Consider the following 21,711-nt stretch of genomic DNA (forward strand, 5'->3'; position numbering starts at 1 on the left):
TAGATACACAGAGGTAGTATGACATCTAGTTCACTTTTTCTTACTCGAGATTCTTTGGCCAAGCCATTCCATATCGTCTTACCAACACTGTTTCACAAATTCAGTGTTCTTTTGTTAAAATGCTACTTGATGTATTTTAATTGCTAGAGAACAAGGGCTTAGGATGTGGTTAGATTAATTCTACAGAATTCACACCTATGAGTTCCCAAGGCTATAGGTTTTGTATTCTTCTTGAGGTGCTGACCTTTGTAAACTACAGAGAACTGAGTATGTTTTCAGTATTAAAACCACTTACTGTGGTACAACTATATGCTAAATTTTCTATTTAGTATCATCTGAGAGATCTGTCTTCCACCCGAGCATGATATTTTAATGCTTTTGAATTCTTGCAGAGTCCAAAGGATGTCATCTTCCATGCCTTCCCGGCTTTGTTTCCTCAGATTGCATTTTTTTAGCACATGGGATGTGCTTGTTTTTTAATGGGGGACAGGCTAGCAAGGTGCTATATTACAGATGCTACATAACATAACAGTTTGTGTGCTGATTTGTATCTCAGATTTCAATTCCACCAGTGCACAATCAAGCTACCTTGAATTACCTCGTTTTAGCCCTGGGGGAGGAGCTTCCATGCCTTTAGCAGACTGTTACACCTACGTGCTTGGATGTAATGGTACCTCAGTAGAAAATGTAAGGTAACCAAGGGTTTTACCTCTAATAACTACACAAGATGAATTGAAAACAGTATGTATGCATAAATATATTTTAATAGAGTCCTAAATACAGTCAGTATTTAGCCAATACAGGCAGTATTTAGCCAAAGTGGCTTTGTTACTAATATTTCAGGTTTAGAATTTTTAAAGTATGTTAATAACTCAATCCTGGGTTTTAGTTTATATAACTATTAGATTTTTGTTATGCATCATTATTGCAAAAGTGCATTGTTATAGTCATGTTAAGTTCTTTGGCTAGACTGTGTATGACGCTAAATTCTATAGTTTATGTGGAAATACTTTTTTTGAACTACAGAAATAAAGGAAGCATACCATTGTTAGGCATTCTCAATGGTACCATGACTTTTGTAAAGTGGATCAGCATAGTGCGCATTAATTGTATGCCAGAGGATTCAATGCTGTACTATGGTATCGGAAAGGTGATGGTATTTTGGTGGATTTTTTAATGGATTGGAAACTTGTATTGATTCATCAACGTAATCTCTTCTGAACATAAACTACGGTAGTTCCTTATTAACCTATATATAATCTACTTCTGTAATGTTGATATTCCTACATCTTTCAAAGAATAGAGAAAGGTAGAAGTACTGGTAAATATCTGTGAAAACTCAGAATGGTAAATATGATGGGATTTGTGTCTTACCTTGAAGTTTGGGACTCTAAAGGATTTTATATGGAAGCCAGGCTTTGTATTGATTTATCACTCAGTTGTACGTTTATATCTGAATGAAAGGTATTGTGGCAGTTGACCTGATGTAGGACTCTTCAAATGTATGAAAATACTTATTTTGATAATGGGAACTTAGTGGATTTTTTTATGGTCAGTCTGCATAATCTCTTTTGTTACCTAGCCTTTGTTGAAATTTGTGTCCTTCCTGAAACTGCACAAAGAAGATGCCTAAGAATTGTGTAGGGTTAAGATGCATAAAATCCTTAAGAATGAATAACCAGCCATATATGCTGGAATCATGCCTGGGCTGAACTGTGGCTGTTCACTTTAACACTGATGTTCCCATACCTGTATATATTTATACATACATGCGTATTTGTGTATGCACATGCATGCCCTTTCTCTGGGAACATTCCAGTCTGACTTCCTGTGTTAGCCACTCTCAATGTTTGAGAGAATTGTAGTGCATTAATTTATTGATAAGCTACTTATTTCTATAACTGTTTGGATCTAATTGCTAAGAAATACATTTCTAGGTGCCTAAACCCTCTCTTCTTGTTCGTGCTGCTGATAACCTGATGGCAGGTTAGTCAAATTTCCACAAAATTAAGCAGTTCCGAAAACAAATAGCAATATTTACATTCAGGTCAGTCGTGCCATGCTATCTTGTTCCACCCTGCCAAGAAGGAAAAACAGTGCAGCTGTTGGTAGATGAGGGGAGGAGGATTAATATTCTTTGTGGTTCAAAAGAGGAACACATTAGTATTCAAAGGGATTTAATCCCTGTAACATGCTTCTCCAGAAACCGTGCAAGTCAAGAGAGACCAAGTCATGATGTCACAGTATTGAAACTGTATTGCCACATGTCAGCTTTTTTATATTAAAATCTACTTAGGAAGTATTAAAGGAGTCTTAACCTCTCCCCAGTCCCATTAAAACCAGTCATTTTTTTCCCTACTTCTCACAGAGGGATGATATTAGATTCCTCTTTTCTTCTGTAGTGTAAAAAGCATTTACTTTTTAGCTATTCAATAACGTCACTTCAGTAGACAGTGTGGTATGCTGAGCAAATTGCCAATTAATTAATAGAGCAGTTTTAAGATTTAACAAAATCATTATGCACACTTCATTTACTTGGTTTTACGGCAAAAACTAAATTTGCACCGCAGGATTAATTAAAAGGGCAATGAGGAGGAGGGGGAGGAATTTAACAAAGCCGTGTATTTTTCTAAAAATAAAATATACTCAGTTTAACACAAACGACTTTTTCTTGGTGCTTTCCCATGATTTCATTGCTGCAATACAATTCCATTTAATGAAATGCTGGTGTTGACTTACAGTAGTGTTCAAATAACCATGTTTTCTGACCTTTGAGCAAATCAAATACTGAAGTGGTTAAAAAATTGGCAGCTAGTCTGTTAGTGGAGCTTTAGTGTAAGGGTAACAGTACTTATGGTGAGAATATGACCTACAAATAAATAAATACATATATATATATACACGTACACAATACAATAACAGGTAACTGAAATTTCAAGTTTCACCTTGTCTGAAAAATAAGAAGCTGTATTTTTTTCATCTTTTCCCCTCCTTTTATGAGATGGTAAATCTGCCAAGCCATTTCATCTTTGTAGCTTGTTACGGGAAAGGCTTCAAAAGTCATTTGCTTAGTGGATCCTGCCCTAATTGGTTTTACATGGTAGCTTTTAAAATTAGATTCAAGGGTGCTTCCCAGGCTCTAAGAAGACATAGAATATAGGTCACATTGGAGTTCTTTTCATTCTTAGGATATGCCACGGTGATCAGTATGCACCAGAGCTTATACAGGCTGTGGTTTAATAGGTGTATCTTGTTCTCACAATGATAGAAACAAGTATTTCTTTGTTTCTCTGTCTACTTGTTGCCATACACATTTTCCTACAGCCTTTGAGGTAATATCTCCTACTGGTTAAGGAAGAGGAATTTACTGGAATGCATTAGCTACATGGATACATGCAATTCTTTTTCTCTTACAGATTCTGTAGGGTTGGTTATCAGTTCTTAGGGTGGATGCTGATGATGCGGTTTACCAGCCTTCATGAAAATGCTGTGTTTACTGTGCCAGTGTTACTCTGCAGAGCAGACTCCCTGCAGGATTCCCTGCAGGGACTTGCTAAGTGGCTTGGTTTTGGAAGATTTGTTTAGTGAAACAAAATTGAGAGGGTATTTCGTGTAGGCATTTAACTTGGAAGCATTGTAATTTTTTTCTACCATGGTCCAGTGATACTTTGTTATTGTAAATGTAATTTTCAGAGTGCTTATTAAAGAAAAGACAGTCACTTCCAAAGAAGCTGTATTATATTTAAATATTTTTGTTTAGACTCCTGAGTCTATATACCTTTACTGACACAGTTTACCAGCTAATATTCACTGTACATAAACCTTGTAAAATCAGGAGACTGATACAATGGAATACTAAGAGCTGAGTCAATTCAGAAATTTGTCCAGTCAATGTAGGGTGCTCCTCGCTAGTTCTGATGCTGCTGACCATTGTTTCTTAGGAGATCATACAGGACAACTTGCTGTCAGTTCTTTTATTGCTTGTAATTTTTACTTTGTCAGGCTGAATATTCATCTAATGCTGACTTGAAGGGGGGCATATTTCCATCTGAAATAGCCTCGTGATAGTCATTGCAAAGGAAGGCCTAACAAGGTAGTGTTATTCTTGATACACGATAACTTCTCCCCTTAAGGAAAGCTTGTTTATGATATATGGCAGTCTGATGCGTATTGCAGGCAATCACTTCATGCTTTGCCACTTGCCATGCGCTCTAATTTGCCTTCCATAGCATAGTTTGGGAGACTGCTCTCTGATTGTCATGGATGCAGGTCTTACCACGGTGATGTTAATAATTTTTAACATGTATAGAAAACGTGCATGAAGTTGGTTAATACCAAGTCCCCTTACATTAGTTGAGTGGGGTACCCTGAGCCATATTTCCTGTGCTGAGATTCTCTTCCATTGCAAGGATTATCTGTAGTGCTAATTTTGCAAATCCCAAGCAGGTTGGAGATCCCTTCAAAGACTGTTTATCTTCCAATTTTTGTTTTACTGGGTGTATATATATACACTGCTGGTTTTAGTAGCACATATATTTTAGATTTTGGGCTGCAGAACCCTTTAGATTTATTTCAGCTGGCATTTCCTCAGGAGGGGAAAAAGATAAGAGTATAGAAGAAAACAGTTTCCCTTGGGTCAAATCCAGTCCTCTGTCATAGTCGCCAAGTATATGGACTGCGTTTGATGACTGTAGTTCATAAACATGTAAAGCTGTCTTTGCTGTTGCTGCCCTAGTAGAAGGTTATTTAGAGAAGGATATTTCTTCATCTTTTAATGGCCAGAAAAATTTTGATTTTCACTCTGTTCATAGCAAGTGTACACAAGTTCTCCTTGTGCCAGTACTGTTTTCCAGTTGAATTTACTGTTCTTTCAGTAGTATTTACACTTCTGATGTGTATATGGAAAGTACTCTTATCCTTTTTTTATTTTGCTAGTTTGTCTATGCCAAGCTGTCTCAGCCTTGCAAAATAGGCTCTGTGTTCCCTTGATCATTCTAATAGTCCTTCATTGCACCTGCTGCAGTTTGGGTAATGTTTCTTGAAACTGGACTATTCAGTGTGTTTTGGCATGACCTAAGACATACTGTGGAAAGCTGACTGATGCACCAGATTCAAAATTAGCATTTCTAAATTAGAAGCAAAAATCAGAGAAGCAAATTTGATCTGCTGGAACACTGTATTCTAGATGATGATTTAGCTGTGTAATGAAATTCCTTTTTTTCAAAGGAAGATAGAGCGTAGAATTACAGTTGCCTTTTCAACAGCTACCTCGTGTAGGTGGTTTAGAAGATTGTGAGATGGTGCTCCACCCTGATCTTTCTCATTCTTGGTCTGAACCCAACTTAGTTCTGAAGAGCGCGGCTTTGTGTTTATGAGCACTTTTGTTATGTCATCTCATTTGGGTTTTCCTAGACATCAGAGTCATTCAGTATTTATTCCAAAGCCTTTGTATTTACAAAGCCTCTAACTTTGTAGTAGCAGACTTGATTAGTAGTTACGTACTTCTGAGAAAACGGTGAAGAGGATGAGACCCAGACCAGTCTTCGAGTACTTCTGATAGAAAGCAGTCCCCAGCCGAAGAGTTCCTCACTCACATAGACTCTTGTCCCATCTGGTTATTCTCCACTGTAGTCTCTTTAATCACTTTCCAGTGGTCTGGTATGTAAGGTGCTTGATAAATCCAGATTTTCTTCATCTAAAAATTCTGATTCAATTTTGGTATCAAGCCTTCAATAAATCCATGGTATATTTCATCATCCAGGCATGTGCTTAATTTAGAGAATAAATTCCTACAGGACTCAGGAAAGTGTTGTTTAGCTGCAAAAAAACTTTATTTAAAAAAGAATAGTATCATCTCTTCATTAGTAATGAACATAATACTTCCACAGAACAGGGAAGGAAAGCGACCCTTGCAACCACTGTCCAACCTCTGCAATGTGCCCATCTCTATAAAAACATGTGAAGAAAAGAACAGTTGAAATAACATAGCACGAGTTATAGGCACTTTTAAGTTGTTCCCTGTTCTGTCTTTAGATTACTCGTAAAAACATTAAGAATTTTTTTATAAGTTCTAACAAATGAATCTTTCATTCCTTTTCATTTTCTGACCCTCAATACTTTCTTTTTCCCCTCTCCATAGGTTTTCTGTGTGATATGATTCTGTTATTCAAAGGAGTTATTTTTCTGCTTGGGTGCAGAACCTTTCCTTCAGTTCTTTCTCCCCTCTCTACCTCGTTGGGGCTGCAAATACTAACTAGTTCATATCCAAATCCCAACCCTTCATAACAATTATCTACAATAATTAGTTCTTTTTTCTCAAATTTTGTCCCTTTTAAGATCAAATCCTTTAGTTATGAACCTGCTTTGTTCCAATTGCAATGAAATCTAATGTTTGAGTCAACAAATAAAGAATAAAATTATATTAAATAATTCAGATATCTTGCATAGATTTCTGTTAAATAAAAAATATATATATGGGAAGCCCAATTTCAGTTTGGAATTACAATATGAAAGGCAAAACTTATCTTGAACACTGCCTGTGCTTCTCAAGCTGGGGTATGTGTTTAGGGCTAGTATAGATTCAACCACAGGCCAGCTTATTTTTTTTCTTGGGTTGCACTCTATAATCATCTCTTGTTCGTTGTTGGGGAACCAGTTTAAATATGTACTATCCTAGTGACATTGCTAAATTAGTGTAATTAAATGTGGTACGTGGCTTATGCTTTTAATGAAATATCTGACTATATTTTATTTATTTTTTCATGATGTCTGCCAATATCTAATAAATCTTCATCAGTACAATGCAAGTACATTTTCTTTATCTGACATAAAAACATTAATTCAATAATGTCTTCAGAACAGCTGGTCACTTTCCGTGAAGTAATGACTAGCTGGGATGAGTTAATAATTTAAGATAATCACCTAGTAGTCTTCCGCAGCCAACCATTCATTCTAAAGAAATGTCAAGAGCAAACATGGGTAGTGTAGGGGGAAAAAAACGTAAGATACATTACTAAATGTTTAATGATGGCAATAGTACTGGTAGCTCTCAGAAGCATTTAGCATGATATTTGTGTGTATACAAACAGTATAGTATGGCACTGCTAATTTTTAGAAAAGTAAGTACGGTATGGGAGAACAGTAACCTTTTCAATAAACTTTCAATCTTTACTAATATTTTTATCTTTTATGTAATGTGATCTCTCAATGTAGGGTGTTCTTTTTTTTTTTTACAACTGATGTAGCAGAAGTACAAATGCGGCTTTTAAATTCTTTTTAATTGTCAAAGACAGGAGTAATATTAGTGCCATTTAACAATATAAATCCAAATGTGTTTAATTTAAATTTTCTGTACGAGCACCTTCTAAAGACTTTTTCTATTAGCCAGTTCAAGTGGAATCGGTTTCCCAGTCGCCACTGGAGCAGTTGTTTGAGCATTAGTTTTTCTAGGGTCTGGGGAAAAAAAAATAATTGATAGCCTTATAGAGTAATGACCAGAAGACATTTATTTGAGGAAATTTAAGGGAACATCTCTGCCTCTTCTTAAGTAATGACATCTGTTCATTCTGAAATAGTTAGAAATCTGGTGTATAAGAGGAGTGCATTAAACCTCTCTCACCAAGCAAGGCCTCTCTGTTAGGAAGCAGCATTGCACAGAAGACATTATAAATTGTACATAGATGACCCAGTGACATCTCTGTTAGCATGGCTGTGAGGCAAGGGTGGCTTTTCTTAAATAAAGTGCATGAGGCATTTGTATAAAGAGCTAACTGTACGTCATTGTATGCTGTACAGGAGATAATCTGATTTATTTTAAAAAATGTTTTCTCACTCATCTTTCATGCATGAAAGTAAATCAGACCCACCATTAGAAGGAAGCTAAAACAAATTGTTCTGGTACACCGTACCTTTTAGAGATGTGTTAGGAATATTGGCACTACCTCCCATTGCTACCAATAGAGAGGAAACAGTTCTACTAATGCGCTCTTTACTGCTTATAACAATATTTTATAGGGTCAAAATAGTTTGTGCAGGGACATAAAGATTTCCTGTGCTTGCTGGGAGTTGAGTAAAGCATAATAATTGTATGTTTGCCACTTGGAAAGCCTTTGGCAAAAGACTGAAAGTAATGTCTGAGTGACTTTATTGCTTTGCTATCACAAGCAAGCTTGTTTATACATGTCTGCTTTAAGATTTGATTCTTAAATTCCTCAATTACTTTTACTGGATTTTTTTTTAAGCCTTCTCTACTGTTAACTGTCATTAGGAAAGTTATAAACCCTTCTTCAGCACTTGCTTGCAGTGACATTCCTACTCTGGCGCTTTGTGCTCAGTGTGCTGCCAGCAAATGAAGTTGCCTTAAGTGTGGATTGGTTTTGCAGAGTTCAGAATATGAAGAAGTGGACAGGAGATGCCAGCGCACTGACTGCAGCAGCACAGAACACAAAGGAAAGGGGTGACTCATGTATGTTTGGGAGGTGAAAAAGATTGCAATTACACTGGGAACTAATGAAACGAGAGAAGACGGTGAAACGTAGTCAAGGACAAACGATCTGAGAACGGGAGAACAAACACTGAGGCACTGCTCTACTCTGGCTGTTTGCCTAGCACATAGTCAGAACTTCAGATAATTGCACATTTTTGTGGATGTTGGTCAGCACTTCAGTCATTTAAAGAGTTCCTGTAAGTTTTGGTTCATTTCCAAACTAAGAGCAGCAAGTGGAAAAAGCATATTTGCATATATATTCTTTTTATAAGACTTCTGACGGTACTGACAAAGTCCCATTTCTTGTAAGAATGGCTTTTAAAATGGGTTGATTTTACAGCTAAAATAACATGCCTTTACAATGTTTCATGTGCTATTTCTTCAAGTAGAGTAGAACTTTAGGAAAATCGAAAGAGGTTGAGGCCTCAGGAGGTAGTCTTGTCCAGCCTCCTGTTCTAAAGCAGGTAAACTTCAAAGTTAGGGCAGCTTTCTCAGGGCAGGGCCTCACCCAGCTGAATTTTGAAAATATCCCAGAATGGAGATTCTACAGCTTTCTCTATCTGCACTCTGTTCTGCACTTCTTAAAAAGAGTCTGGTTGTGTATTCTTCCCTCTTTCAATAGTAAAAGACTGATTAGATTCTTCCTTGGCTTTCTCTTTTTCCAGGCAGAGCGAACCCATATTTCTGCCTGTCTTCTCACTTGTCATGTTCAGCCCCCAAAACATCTTAGTGGTTCTTTACAGTCCACATTCCAGTTTCTCAGTATCTTGTAACTGGGCACAATATTCCCAATGTGACCTCATGAGTACTTAATAAAAGGGAATAATCACTTCACTCAACCTACTGGTTATGCTTTTAACCTAACATGTCATTAATATTCATTCATGCAAATGTGTGTTGATAATATAGTATTATGTCTAATAAACCATTCACATTGTTTTTTCTGTATGTACACAGATTACTGCTGTGGTATGGCTCTTATCTAGTAATGTAGATAAAAGGTGCACCACAGTACTTGGAAATGCTTTAGTCTGTCAAAAAGAAGCTGAATTTATTAGGAACTGAAAAGGTTTAGGGCCACACAAAACACTGCTTTCTAGAACTGGAATTATATCTGAAGCTTATAGTGTAATTTAAACTATCACTTTATGTCAACAAGATTTTTGTGATGCTATATGTGGTATAAAAATGCTTTATTTACTTTATTTTGTTTATATGAAGGCTTTGGGAGAGCAGAATTGTGCTATCCTAGCATGGATCCATTACACGTTTGCTCTTCCATTATATATAACGTTGTGAAAATATATTTAATTAAAATAGATAATGGACACGAGGGATACAACAATTTTCGTACACTTTGAAGGTTGCATTCTGTCACAGTGCATTTTGCATGTCTTGCTAATGTCAACATTTGTTAATCACCATACTTTCAAACATTGTAAAACACAAATAAAACTATTTACAAAATAAATGCGAAAACTCAGGCACATAGAAGTTGCCATTACATGAAGTATTGAGTGCAGCTTGTCACTAGGATACACAGTTTCCCATATCTTTTCAGTGATATCATACTTTTTCCCCATAGCACATCACAACTACCTAGTTTGTTGTTTTTCTACAAAGTATTTTACTAATGTTTGGTTTGTACGTTCCCCTGCCATGGCTGTCCTGTCTATGTCCTTCATCAGTACGTTTAAATGCCTCGGTGAAACTTCTTCCTTCTGGATTACCATGTTTGGTTTGTCATTCCTCCCTGCTGCAGAAGTGTGTTGCGTAGATCCTAGTTTTTTCCTCCTACTAAGTGGAACACTTAAATCTGAGCTTGAAAAATAAATCTGAGCTTGAAAAATAGGTGGATTAAAGATGAGAGATTGTACCAAGAAAGTATAGCATTTGAAATGGAATGGACCCATAAACTGAATGACGTCCTTCTGGAAATAGAGACAAGAATCAGATTTTGGCCAACTGGCATCTCTCTACCTATAGATAAAATAAACAAGGCCAATTTATTTTATCATTTATCTCTAGCTGTTTAACTGTATGAAACTTTTCAAAGTGGCAAGAAAGCTCATAGAAAGTAATAATGGAAGAGGAAGCTATTGTGTTATTCAAGGGACGTTGCATACTACTAGCAGCCATTCAGTCTCCTGGTTATACTACACTTTGGTTAATATATCTTTAAAAAGCTTAACACTTAAAATAGAAGCATTTTAATTGGTAAGTTATAAATAATTTATATCACTTTGTATAAAATTATATAAATATTAAATAGAATTGAAAAAAAATAAAGATATCAAATAAATTCAGTGGGTCTCCAAATTAAATTGATAGTCTGAACGCAGGGGAATTCCTAAGCAAAGATCGGTGAAGATCCCTGTGATCTCAGTGTATCTTCTGTACGAAACTGCAGACTGAATCACTTGGAATTGTATTCCAGTGTCCCAAGGACGAACACAAAGAAAGATATGTCATGATTTCTTTAAATTGTTACTTTCTTTAAAAATCAATCTTTCATATTGATAGTGTCTTTCAATATTGATAGTCAATTTATTTCTCATGGAAGACTTTTTGTGCAATTTTATGAAGATTAAGAAAGCAAACAATTATTCAGAATCAGAAAGGTCACTTTTTTAAACTTAGACCTGGATTTTTTGTTTGTTTACAGTTTTCCTTATAATTCACATACATGTGAGATCACTGAAACCAATTTTACAACTTGTGCAATATTTTTTACATCGAGATTTCATTCTTTGACATAATTTGTTCTAAGCTTTCTGGAGCTTTCTGAGATAAATTATTGCAGTATTTTCTTCATTGAGTCCTCAGAAGTCCAGTTTATAGTAACATTATTTACTGCTTCAGTAGTCGATCATTGTAAGCAGAAGAGCAACAGGATGAACACCTTTGTTTAACAGAGTAAGCTGATTTGAAACACGATATTGATTGGGTCATTATCAATTGTAATCTGTTTGCAGGTGAAGAAAAGAAATCAGTTCCCTTCCTTATTGAGTCCTACTCAAAACTTGCCAAAAATTACATATATCTATATAAATGCTAGAAATTATATTAAAGGTGTCCAAAAATTACTAGGAGTGGATATTTACTGTCAGTCCAATAAACCTAAATTGGAGAATGTTGAAGTATGGAAGTAGTTGCATGAAGCTGGTAGTGTCATCATAGTGCACATTTGATATGTGTAGTATACATTCCTTTGGTCTTTTATTTGTCAAATTGACAAAAATGCAGTAATTTTCTAGTATTAACTACATCGTGTATTTTGATAACACTAATCTTTCCCATGGTGGAAAAAATCATGTTTTAATTAAATTATATTGACAAGCTCAGTGGAAATTATCTGGTAAGCATTTCTTCATCTAGGATATAAAGAAAATAAGCACCACAAAGATAAATGTTAAGATTTCAGATTAAGGTTCATGGGGAAATTTATCAAGGACAAAAACATCCTTGTATTTAGTTTTCTTTGTGGAATCTAATTTAAACGTAACGATAATAGGCACTGAAAAGACTATTCATTTTAGCAGTGTTTTAAGCAAAGTGGACAGTAGTCCAGAAGGAGTTCAAAGATCTTTTTGTAGCTTGAAATGGAAGCTTAATTAAAAAAAAAAAAAAATCAAAGCTCAGTAATCCTGTTTTTACTTATCTAGCACAGCTGTAGTTAAAAGGAGTTTCAGTAAAGCGTGCACTGATTCCAAAACAGTTTTTATTCCAAACTCTTATTGAGCTGAGTTGATTCATTTTTTTTTCCTATTCTTGTAATATGGTTGTCAGGTATAGGATGTAGGGAGTTGAAGGAGCTTTTGCATAATGCTTATAGTAGTCCATATTCTTTCTCTTCTATATTTTGAGTTTTTTTGTATTGATTTTTGAATAGCTAAAAAAAAATCTTGGTCTCTGCTATAATTTACTACAGAAATCTTGAAACCCAAATCCTCTGCATGTTCATGAGTAGTCAGCATGGCTGTACAAAGGGCATCTCATGATTGACCAACCTGATAGCCTTCTACAATGAGGTGACTAGCTTGGTGGACAAGAGGAGAGCAGTGGATATTGTTTACCTTAACAATAAAAAAAAGCCTTTGACATCATTTCCCATAACACCGTAGACAGTGAGGTGGATTGCAGATGAGCTGAATGGCCAGGCCAAGAGGTTTGTGTCACAAAGGCCAATTGAAAGCAAGTCACTAGAGATGTATCCCAGAGGTCAGTACTAGTGCCAGTATGGTTTAACATTTTCATTAATGACCTCGATGATGGGACATAGTGCACCTGCAGGAAGCTTGCGGATCATACATTATTACCTGGGTGGAGTCACTGGTATACCAGCTGGTTGTGTGTCTGCTCAGAGGGATTTCAGCAGGCTGGAGACTTCTCATGAAGTTCAAAAAGGAGAAACGCAATCCTGCGTATGGGGAGGAATAGCCCCAGGCACCAACCCATGCTGGCACTGACTGGTTGTAAAGCAGCTGTGCAGAGGGACCTTGGGGTCCTAGTGGACAAGCTGAACGTGAGCCAGCAATGCACTCTTGTGGCAAAAGAGGCCAACAGCATCCTGGGCTGCATTAAGAACAGTGGTGCCAGCAGGTCAGGGGAGATGATCTTCACTTGCCATCCTGATGAGGCTGCATCTGGCGTACTGTGTCCACTTTCCCAGTATAAGAGAGACATGTGCATACAGGAGCAAGTTCAGTGCGGGGCCACAAAGGGACTGGAGCATCTCGCATGTGAGGAGAGACAGAGAGAACTGGGAATGTTCAACCTAGAGAAGAGAAGGCTTACGTAGGGTGTCTTACCCATGTGTACAAATAAAAGGGAGCCTTATTCTTCCCAATAGTACCCTCTGAAAGGACAAGAGGCAATGGCATAAATTAAAATACGTTAAATTCCATCTGAACAGAAGAAGACTGTGAGGGTGGTCAAATACTGGAACAGGTTGTCTGGAGAAGTTTGGAGTCTCCATTTATGGAGATTTAATACCCAACTGGACGTGGCCCTCAGCAACATGCTCCAGCTGACCCTGCTTGAGGAGCGTGGTTGGACTAGATGATCTCAATAGGTGCCTTCTAACCTAAACCATTCTGTCGTTTTTCCAAGTCTTAAATCCAGGCTATAGCATCCTATGTAATTAGTGTGCTTATAGAGCATCCTTAGCTCTTGTCATTTTTTATTTTAGGATCTGCAGGTTTGGATTTTGTTACAGAATATAACCTTGTAATAGTAGTAATAAACATTTTCAGATGCAGACTTCTGGGTTAAAAAAATTCTCTGTAGCTTATCTGTCTTAGCTTAAAGATCTTCAGAAGATGAACTCATGACTTCATTCAGATTTTCCAGTGAATACTACTGTTTCAACATATCTCTTCCATACAACACTCACACCAGTAGAACTGACCAGAGACCTAAGAGGTACTCTGAGAGAGTCCAGAAGCCCAGGAAACCTGCTGCATATCACAAACGGAACAATTGCACAGAAGGTGGAAATCAATGCCTATTTCACTGAAATAGTTTTGTATATTAATGCTATTGCTAGTTTAGTTTATCATTGTAATTTCTTTTATGACCATGTATTATATATAATGCTAAACCTTTATTTTTAATTTACAGGATGGAGGTTTGCTTCTAAATAATCCTTCTGCACTGGCAGTTCACGAGTGCAAGTGCCTTTGGCCAAATGTTCCGTTGCAGTGTCTGATATCGCTGGGTACTGGTCGATACGAAAGTGAAGGAAAGACGAATGTCACATACACTAGTCTGAAAGCCAAACTCACAAACGTCATCAGCAGCGCAACTGATACAGAAGGTTAGTGTCTTAAGGTGCATTTGTACTGTACTGTACTTTTTTTTTTTTAAGATTCTTAGAATTATCATTCTTGATTATCATAACTGAGGTTGTCCTAGAATACACGATAAACATTTTCCAGAGGAAAAAAACATGTATAGGGTTGTTTGCAAAATTCTAATGAGAAAGGTGTTTTTTTGTGTTTTGTGTGTGGTTTTTTTTTTTTTTTTTGATAAGGCAATTGTGGAAAGATGTTTACTTAGCAAAGCAGCACATACAATCATTGTGTCACTCCAAAGCACTTGGTGTTCAGATTGTAGGACTGTGTCTCTCTCCTGTAAATGTAACAGTTTCGTACATTTGTTTTAAATACAGAAGTTCACACCATGCTGGATGCACTGTTACCACCAGATACTTACTTCAGATTTAACCCTCTTATGAACGAAGACATACCTCTGGATGAAAGTCGGAAAGAGAAACTCAATCAGCTGCAGACAGATGGAATTCGTTATTTAGAACGAAATGAAGAAAAACTGAAAAAAGCTGCAAAAATATTAACACAAGAAAAATCGACTTTGCAGAAGTTTCATGATTGGATAAGATTAAAGGCTGACATGTATGAAGGCCTTCCCTTTCTTTCCAAATTGTGAATATGTAATGCATGGAAGATTGTAAATGTAAATCCTATTCCAGAAAACTCATCTAGTACTGTAAAGGAAGAATGTTTATTGTGGGTAAATAACATCTCTGGAAAGCTGTCCGTAGAGTTCTGGTGAAAGCAGTTCAGGATGGCTGTTTTGTGCACACTTACTTGATATAAAGTTTTATGGTGTTAATTATTTTTTGAACTTTAGGGATCTTACTGTTGTTCTACTTAATTTTGTTAAAGTTGGTAAAAACTGAAAATTATGAAAACAATTGTGCTATACATTTTTCAATGTATGTACCATAATTATGGTGGCAGTGAGCCTTTATTCATCAACTACCAGACTTGTTCAAAATTAACAAAAAATAAAATCTTCATTCGCTTTAGAGTAGGCAATATACCTGTTGAGGCTCTTACGTAGCCAGTTAATATAAAGAAATGTAACATCTTACAAACACTTTTCCTGTGTTAATTGCACTTTTACGTTTGAAAGATAACATCGAAGTTCTTTTTTATTATTTCCAATGTTTTTGTACATAACCGTATTCAGTAAGATGTTTGGATGACTATAAATGGCATATTAAATGATCAAAATTAACTGATAGTCTGGGGACTTGCTGCTTATTGTTTTTATTGAATGACTTCACATTGGTTCATTCATTATTTTGAAAATAATCCCAAACCCCCAAATTTCATTTGAGCTGCCATTCCTGTCAGAGGATACAAGAAATAACTAGTGAACTGTTTGAAAATTTTTAAGTGAGTGAGAAGCTTATTATAGAAGCTTCAGTTTTGGATGCCAAACTTCACATGTTTCTAGGCAAGAGAAATTTAGCAGTTGATACCTGAAATAATAAATTATGCATTTCCTTTTATCTTTTAGCTTTCATATGTGAATTCTCTAGAAATTGTTCGAGTTGCAAAGTTTTATTTACAGCATACTACAATCTTACTACTCATTTCTTTGCAACTTCCTGCTTGCATCGAGCATGGTGGTGTGGTAAGCAGTGGCAATACTGGACATCAGTAAAGCGACATTTTCAACAACAGGAAGGTAAAAGTGCGTTCTTAGAAACAATAACATGACTTCTGAGAATGAGGAAAAGGCTGAGATTCTTAATGCCTTCTTTACATCTGTCTTTACTAGTCAGACCACTTATCCTCGGGGTATTCCTGGAACTCTGGGATGGGGAGCAGAATAACCCCCCCATGATTCAGGTGGAAACAGAGACCTGCTACTCGACCTGGACTGTCACAAGTCCATGGGACCAAATGGAGTTCACCTGAGGGTGCAGAGGGAGTTGGCAGATGTGATTGCTGGGCTGCTTTCCATCATCTATCAGCAGTCATGGTCAAATGGAGATATCCCAGGTGACTGGAGACTTGCTAATGTAATGCCTATCTATAAGAAGGGTCGTTAAGGAGGACCTGGGGAACTACAGGCTTGTCAACCTGACCTCGGTGCCAGGAAAGGGGATGGAACAGGTCATCTTGAGTGCAATCACACAGCATATGTGGGGGATCCACTGGGGGATCAGGCCTAGCCAGCATGGGTTCATGAAAGACAAGTCCTGCCTGAACAACCTCATCTACTTCCATGACCGGGTGACCCGCCTGGTGGATGAGGGACAGGCTGTTGATGATTTCAGCCTAGATTTCTGCAAAGCCTTTGACAGTCTCCCATGGTATTCTGGAGAAGTTGGCAGCCCATGGCTTGGACAGGTACACGCTTTGCTGGGTTCAAAACTGGCTGGACGGTCGGATCCAGAGTGGTGGTGGACAGAGTGAAATCCAGCTGGCGACCGATCACCAATGGTGTTCCCCAGGGGTCGGTGTTGGGGCCCATTCTCTTTACTATCTTTATTGATTATTTGGATGGCAGAATTGAGTAACTCACCCTCAGTAAGCTTGCAGATGACACCAAGTTGGGGGGAAGTGTCAATATGCTGGAGGGTAGCAAGGCCCTGCAGAGGGACCTGGACAGGATGGGTCCATGGGCAGAGGCCAGTGGGATGAGGTTCAACATGGCTAAGTGCTGGGCCCTGCACTTTGGTCACACCAACCCCATGCAGCACAACAGGCTTGTGGCAGAGTGGCTGGAAAGCTGTGCAGAGGAAAAGGATCTGGGGGTGTTGGTTGACACTCGCCTGAACATGAGCCAGCAGTGTGCCCAGGTGGTCAGGAAGGCCAACAGCATCCTGGCTTGTGTCAGGAATAGGGTAGCCAGCAGGAACAGGGAGGTGATTAACCTACCTGTGATTAACCTACCCTGTACTCTGCTCTGGTGAGGCTTCACCTCGAGTACTGTGTTCAGCTTTGGGCCCCTCACTACAAGAAGGACATCGAGGCCCTGGAGCATGTCCAGAGAAGGGCTACGAAGCTGCTGAAGGGCCTGGAGCACAAGTCCTGTGAGGAGCGGCTGAGGGCACTGGGGTTGTTTAGTCTGGAGAAGAGGAGGCTCTGGGGAGGCCTTAGTGCTCTCTGCAACTGCCTGAAAGGGAGGTGTGGGGAGCTGGGAGTTGGCCTCTACTCACAGATAACTAGTGATAAGACCAGGGGGAATAGCCTCAAGTTGCACCAGGGGAGGTTTAGGTTGGAAATGAGGAGACATTTCTTCTCAGAAAGAGCAGTCAGGCACTGGGACTGTGCCCAGGGAGGTGGTGGAGTCACCGTCCCTGGGGGTGTTCAAGGAAAGGCTGGATGTGATGCTTAGGGACGTGGCTGATTGGGTAATATTGGTGGTTGAGGGATGGTTGGACCAGATGATCTTGGAGGTCTTTTTCAATCTTAATAATTCTATGATTTAATATGACTGCAGTGAAATTTGAGTTAGCTGCTGTCACACGTTGGGACATTTACCCATCAGTAAGACTGCTTGACAAGTTTCTCAGTTTTTGCCTATTAGTATACAGCTACATTAAACTATTTACTACATAAAATGTCCAGTTTCCTCAAAAAGCAGTGCATTTGTCCATTTGGTTTTCAGGAGTAATCAAGTGCCATTGCATTATTTAGGAAAAATAACACTTTGATAGTCACCTTCTGTACTTGTCTTCTTAAATCATCAAAAATGTGATTTAGGCTACCTTTAAGGAAGGGACTTGGAAGAAGACAACTGAGATCTGAGATCCTTTGGTATCTCAGGAGCTGTTGCATAGTAGCATAGTATTCTGTGACTTTGCAGGAAAACATTTGATTTGGACTATCCCTTTTTTTTTTTTTTTAATGTGAGAAGTACTCTTACCTGTGCTTTTCTGATTTTTTTTTTGTACTCATACCCATTATTTTCTAGTGTTCCCTCAATTTTATGACTTAGTTTGGTCAACAAATGTAGTAAGTGCCATTAGCATAAAGGTGCTGTAGCCTTCAATTTCTTTTTAAAAGTTCACAATGCAAACAAACAGGCGCATAAGGGTTAAATAAGCCTTTGTCATTCAGTCTGTGAGGAAGGGAGAAGGGAAAAAAAAAAGTTACAAAGCTTAAGTTTTATGATCTTGCTACAACTGTACTTTATACAGCTTCCTTTCTTCAATCCAATTACTAAGAACTGAGTAAAAGAAAATGAGATCAACCTTTTCCAGTTGGTAAGAGATCACTTAAGCATAAAAAAGTCAACATTATTCTGATCAAGGCACTTTGCATAGCATCGAGACTTGTTGCCAGTATCCTAAATCATAATAGACAACGCAGGATCTTGTCCAGTAACAACATACATAATACACTTCTTCCTCCCCTGGCAAAGAGGAAAGTCACAGCATCATCCATAGGGATATTAACAACACTATTATGAATTCATAAGTTTCCAGTCATAGCTTTTTGGGATAAGCACTTATTTAAAAACACCTCTAGTGAACAGAGTGATAAAATTTCATTTAATTTTTACAGGAATAAAATCTGCAAGTTACTAGTGTTGAGAGTGGGTAAGTGCATATGCTAATCTAGTCTCTTAATATGAAATGACTTTGCAGGTGGAATATAACTTCTGTTTGCCGTAATGCAGGAGTTTTTCTTCATTCGAAAGTTCTCTGAGTGCTCTTTGCATGGAAAACTTTAACATTACTAGAAGTTGATTAAAGAACTTAAACTTGGAAGACTGACTTCCAGTCTTTCCAATACGTACAGAATATCTCAAATTAGCTTCATTTAAATATTGGGTTATTTCTTCTAATTTATGAACTGTCTTTTAAGCTTCCACTACACAGCTCTGTTAAAAAAAAAAAAAAAAAAAAAAAAAAAAAAAACGGCGCAGAGCCTTGGCTTTTCTCATCAGCCTTTCAGAAGAATACATTAAACACATAGTAGTCTGATGAGTGCAGCTATTTGGCTGACTTTTGAGATCCCATATTTAAGAAATTACAGTGTACTTGCTAAGACGTCTACTTTGTCTTCATGTTATTTGAGGTGTCCTTTCCAAATGGATATACATAAATGCATTTAATCAGCTCACAGGAGTGAAGGCAAAATGGTACTTGCAACTGATTGCTTTCTCGCTGCTAAATCCCAGTGTCAGCCCACAAGCAAGGACATGAGAAGAGCACAAGCTTCATCTTAGACCTCTGTAAAGCTCGATTTTCATCTCTGGTGTGCAGTAAGGGAAGTTGGGTCCGGAGCTATGTACATGTTTGAGATGGAGCACATGCATATAAAGCGTCAATAGTGCATAAATCTCACATGAAACACGGGTTCATTCTTGACTATGTGTAAAAAAAAAATCATAGCTCTTAAGTTGATGAGGTTGAGGCTAAATATTAAGAGCAAGAAACACCTGTGTTTAAATGAGGTTCATTCTATGAAAGGATTCTGGTTCATCTTAAAAGCCAAAACCTGCTAATTTTTGTATATATTGCTGTCTTCAGGAAAGGGAAGGAGGTGTTTATTTCAGAGCAAGATCTGGATTTGCAAATTATACGCTTTTTTTGTTGGAAGCCCTTTTTCCTCTATTCTTTATTGCTGTAACTAGGTGTGGGTTTTTTTATAAATACACATAGAATTGAGTTGAGCTACAGAGTAATTAATTCAGACTGTTTTAGGCCACTGTGTGTATAAATTCACAGGACGCATGTATCAAATCCTTTCAAACTAAACTCTTTGATCCTAAGCATTGCCAGTGCTGCACTATCAGGCACTAATTAGGAGTTTGTGCTCCCTTCAAAACCACTTTAAAATGCGCAGGCACAACAGATTTATCACTCTAACTGTAATTAGTTTTAAGTTACTTTAAAAACGTTAGCAGCTTGCAGGGATTCCTAACTATCATGGATGTGTTCCTATAGCAGAGAGTATAAAGTAAAATTATTTTCAGGAAGTTTATTGAGGCATTAGGTGTGGAATCCCACGTGATACTCTAAAACAGGAGAAAATGAAATAGGGAAATTGGAACTGGCTAGACAAGGAAAAAATCTTTTAAATTAAGGGGAGCTGGGTTATTGATAGAGAGCAGATGGTTTAGTTGTGGGTCAAATACTAGCATATTCTAAATAATCAATGGACTGACGAACGTGATAATTAACAGGTGAATCTAGGAGGGATCATGAATATTTTGAACAATGGGAGTTCAGGGCAGCATGAATTCAAGGAGAAAACAGGCTAGAATGAAAAAAGTGCCCCTGAAGAATACAAATATAACAACAATGGAAGGAATAATAATATAATGCAGAAAATCAAGTTAAAGGAATCCTGCTTTGAAGAAGTACCCGTGGGAATGATGTGCATTTATCCAGTTTCCAAACTGAAATTCAGTCAGCGAATTCACAGCTACAAAAATAAGTATGTGTATCAATGTGTATCGATGTGTATCGATGCACCATGGAGAATTCCACGGGCAGGAAGATGGGAGTGAACCTGAAAAATGAGGCATTGATGTGAATTTTGAATCTAAAATTAAGAAAATAAAAAATCACAAGATAGTAGATAACCATACCAGGTTACTCGTTGTCAGAGAAGACAGCAAAGTTCATCTGCCCAGATGAATGTTCACATTTGAATTTGCCAGCTTTGCACGCTGGAAAAAAAATCAGGAAGTTCATACTTTAATTTAGAAAGTGATAATGTCAAATCTTTGCAAAATTGATATAGTGTCCTTGCTCTGATTTTAAAGGGCAGGAAGAAAGAGACCAGACCAGGAAATGAAAAGGTAAAGACATAAAATAATCTCCCTTTGTGCAATATCAGAAAGAAAACACCCCTACACCATGTCTTAGTTTCTAATTATCTATGCAGAAGGAGATCTCAATTGAAAGATGATTCATTACCAAAGGAAAGAAAATAAAACTTAAATGTTGTAATGTGAGGCATTGATTTTAAGGTATTTCCTGCCAGTGGCAATTCCAGCAGCAATCTGAAGATACCAATTCTTTTGCACAGGGCGCAGACAGCAGCAGTTGAATATAATTATAGTTTTGGTCACTGCTGTTAGAGAAAGAGATATTCAGACTAAAACAGATGCAAAGAAGGGCTGCCAAAGGGATGATGAAGAGAGCATGGTTTGTTTCATCACAGAAAACAAGAACTGGGAAGAGGATATATGCTCTTGTTCAAAAATACTTCAAGAAGGAAGAGGTAATAAACTAAGGGACAACACTTGCATAAAACCAAGGGTGTTTAAACTGACCAGAATTAAATTTAGACAGAAAACAAAAAAGTTCCAAGTGCAGAATTTTGCGGAGTTATGCAAATAATTACCGGGGCAAAAGACACTGTATTAGTGTAAGTTTTAAAAACAATTCATAGATGGGGTTCTATAATGCAATATTAGAAGGGCTGCAGGCTCCAAGGCCACCAGAA

General features: G+C 37.5%; 1 protein-coding gene across 9 annotated transcripts in view; it reads left to right on the forward strand.

The window, feature by feature from the left end:
* The window catches only part of PNPLA8 (patatin like phospholipase domain containing 8), a 35,381-nt gene extending 19,855 nt beyond the window's left edge, over positions 1-15,526 (forward strand). For all 9 annotated transcript variants that reach the window (XM_035544083.2, XM_035544089.2, XM_035544086.2 and 6 more), the window contains 2 exons: positions 14,108-14,303; positions 14,658-15,526. In XM_035544083.2, coding sequence (XP_035399976.1) covers positions 14,108-14,303; positions 14,658-14,932 — 471 coding nt within the window. In that variant the 3' untranslated portion in view covers positions 14,933-15,526. The remainder of the gene's footprint in view (positions 1-14,107; positions 14,304-14,657) is intronic.
* The last annotated feature ends 6,185 nt before the right edge of the window (positions 15,527-21,711 follow it).

This window comes from Cygnus atratus, chromosome 1 (assembly GCF_013377495.2).
Source record: "Cygnus atratus isolate AKBS03 ecotype Queensland, Australia chromosome 1, CAtr_DNAZoo_HiC_assembly, whole genome shotgun sequence".
NCBI classification, from domain to species: domain Eukaryota; kingdom Metazoa; phylum Chordata; class Aves; order Anseriformes; family Anatidae; genus Cygnus; species Cygnus atratus.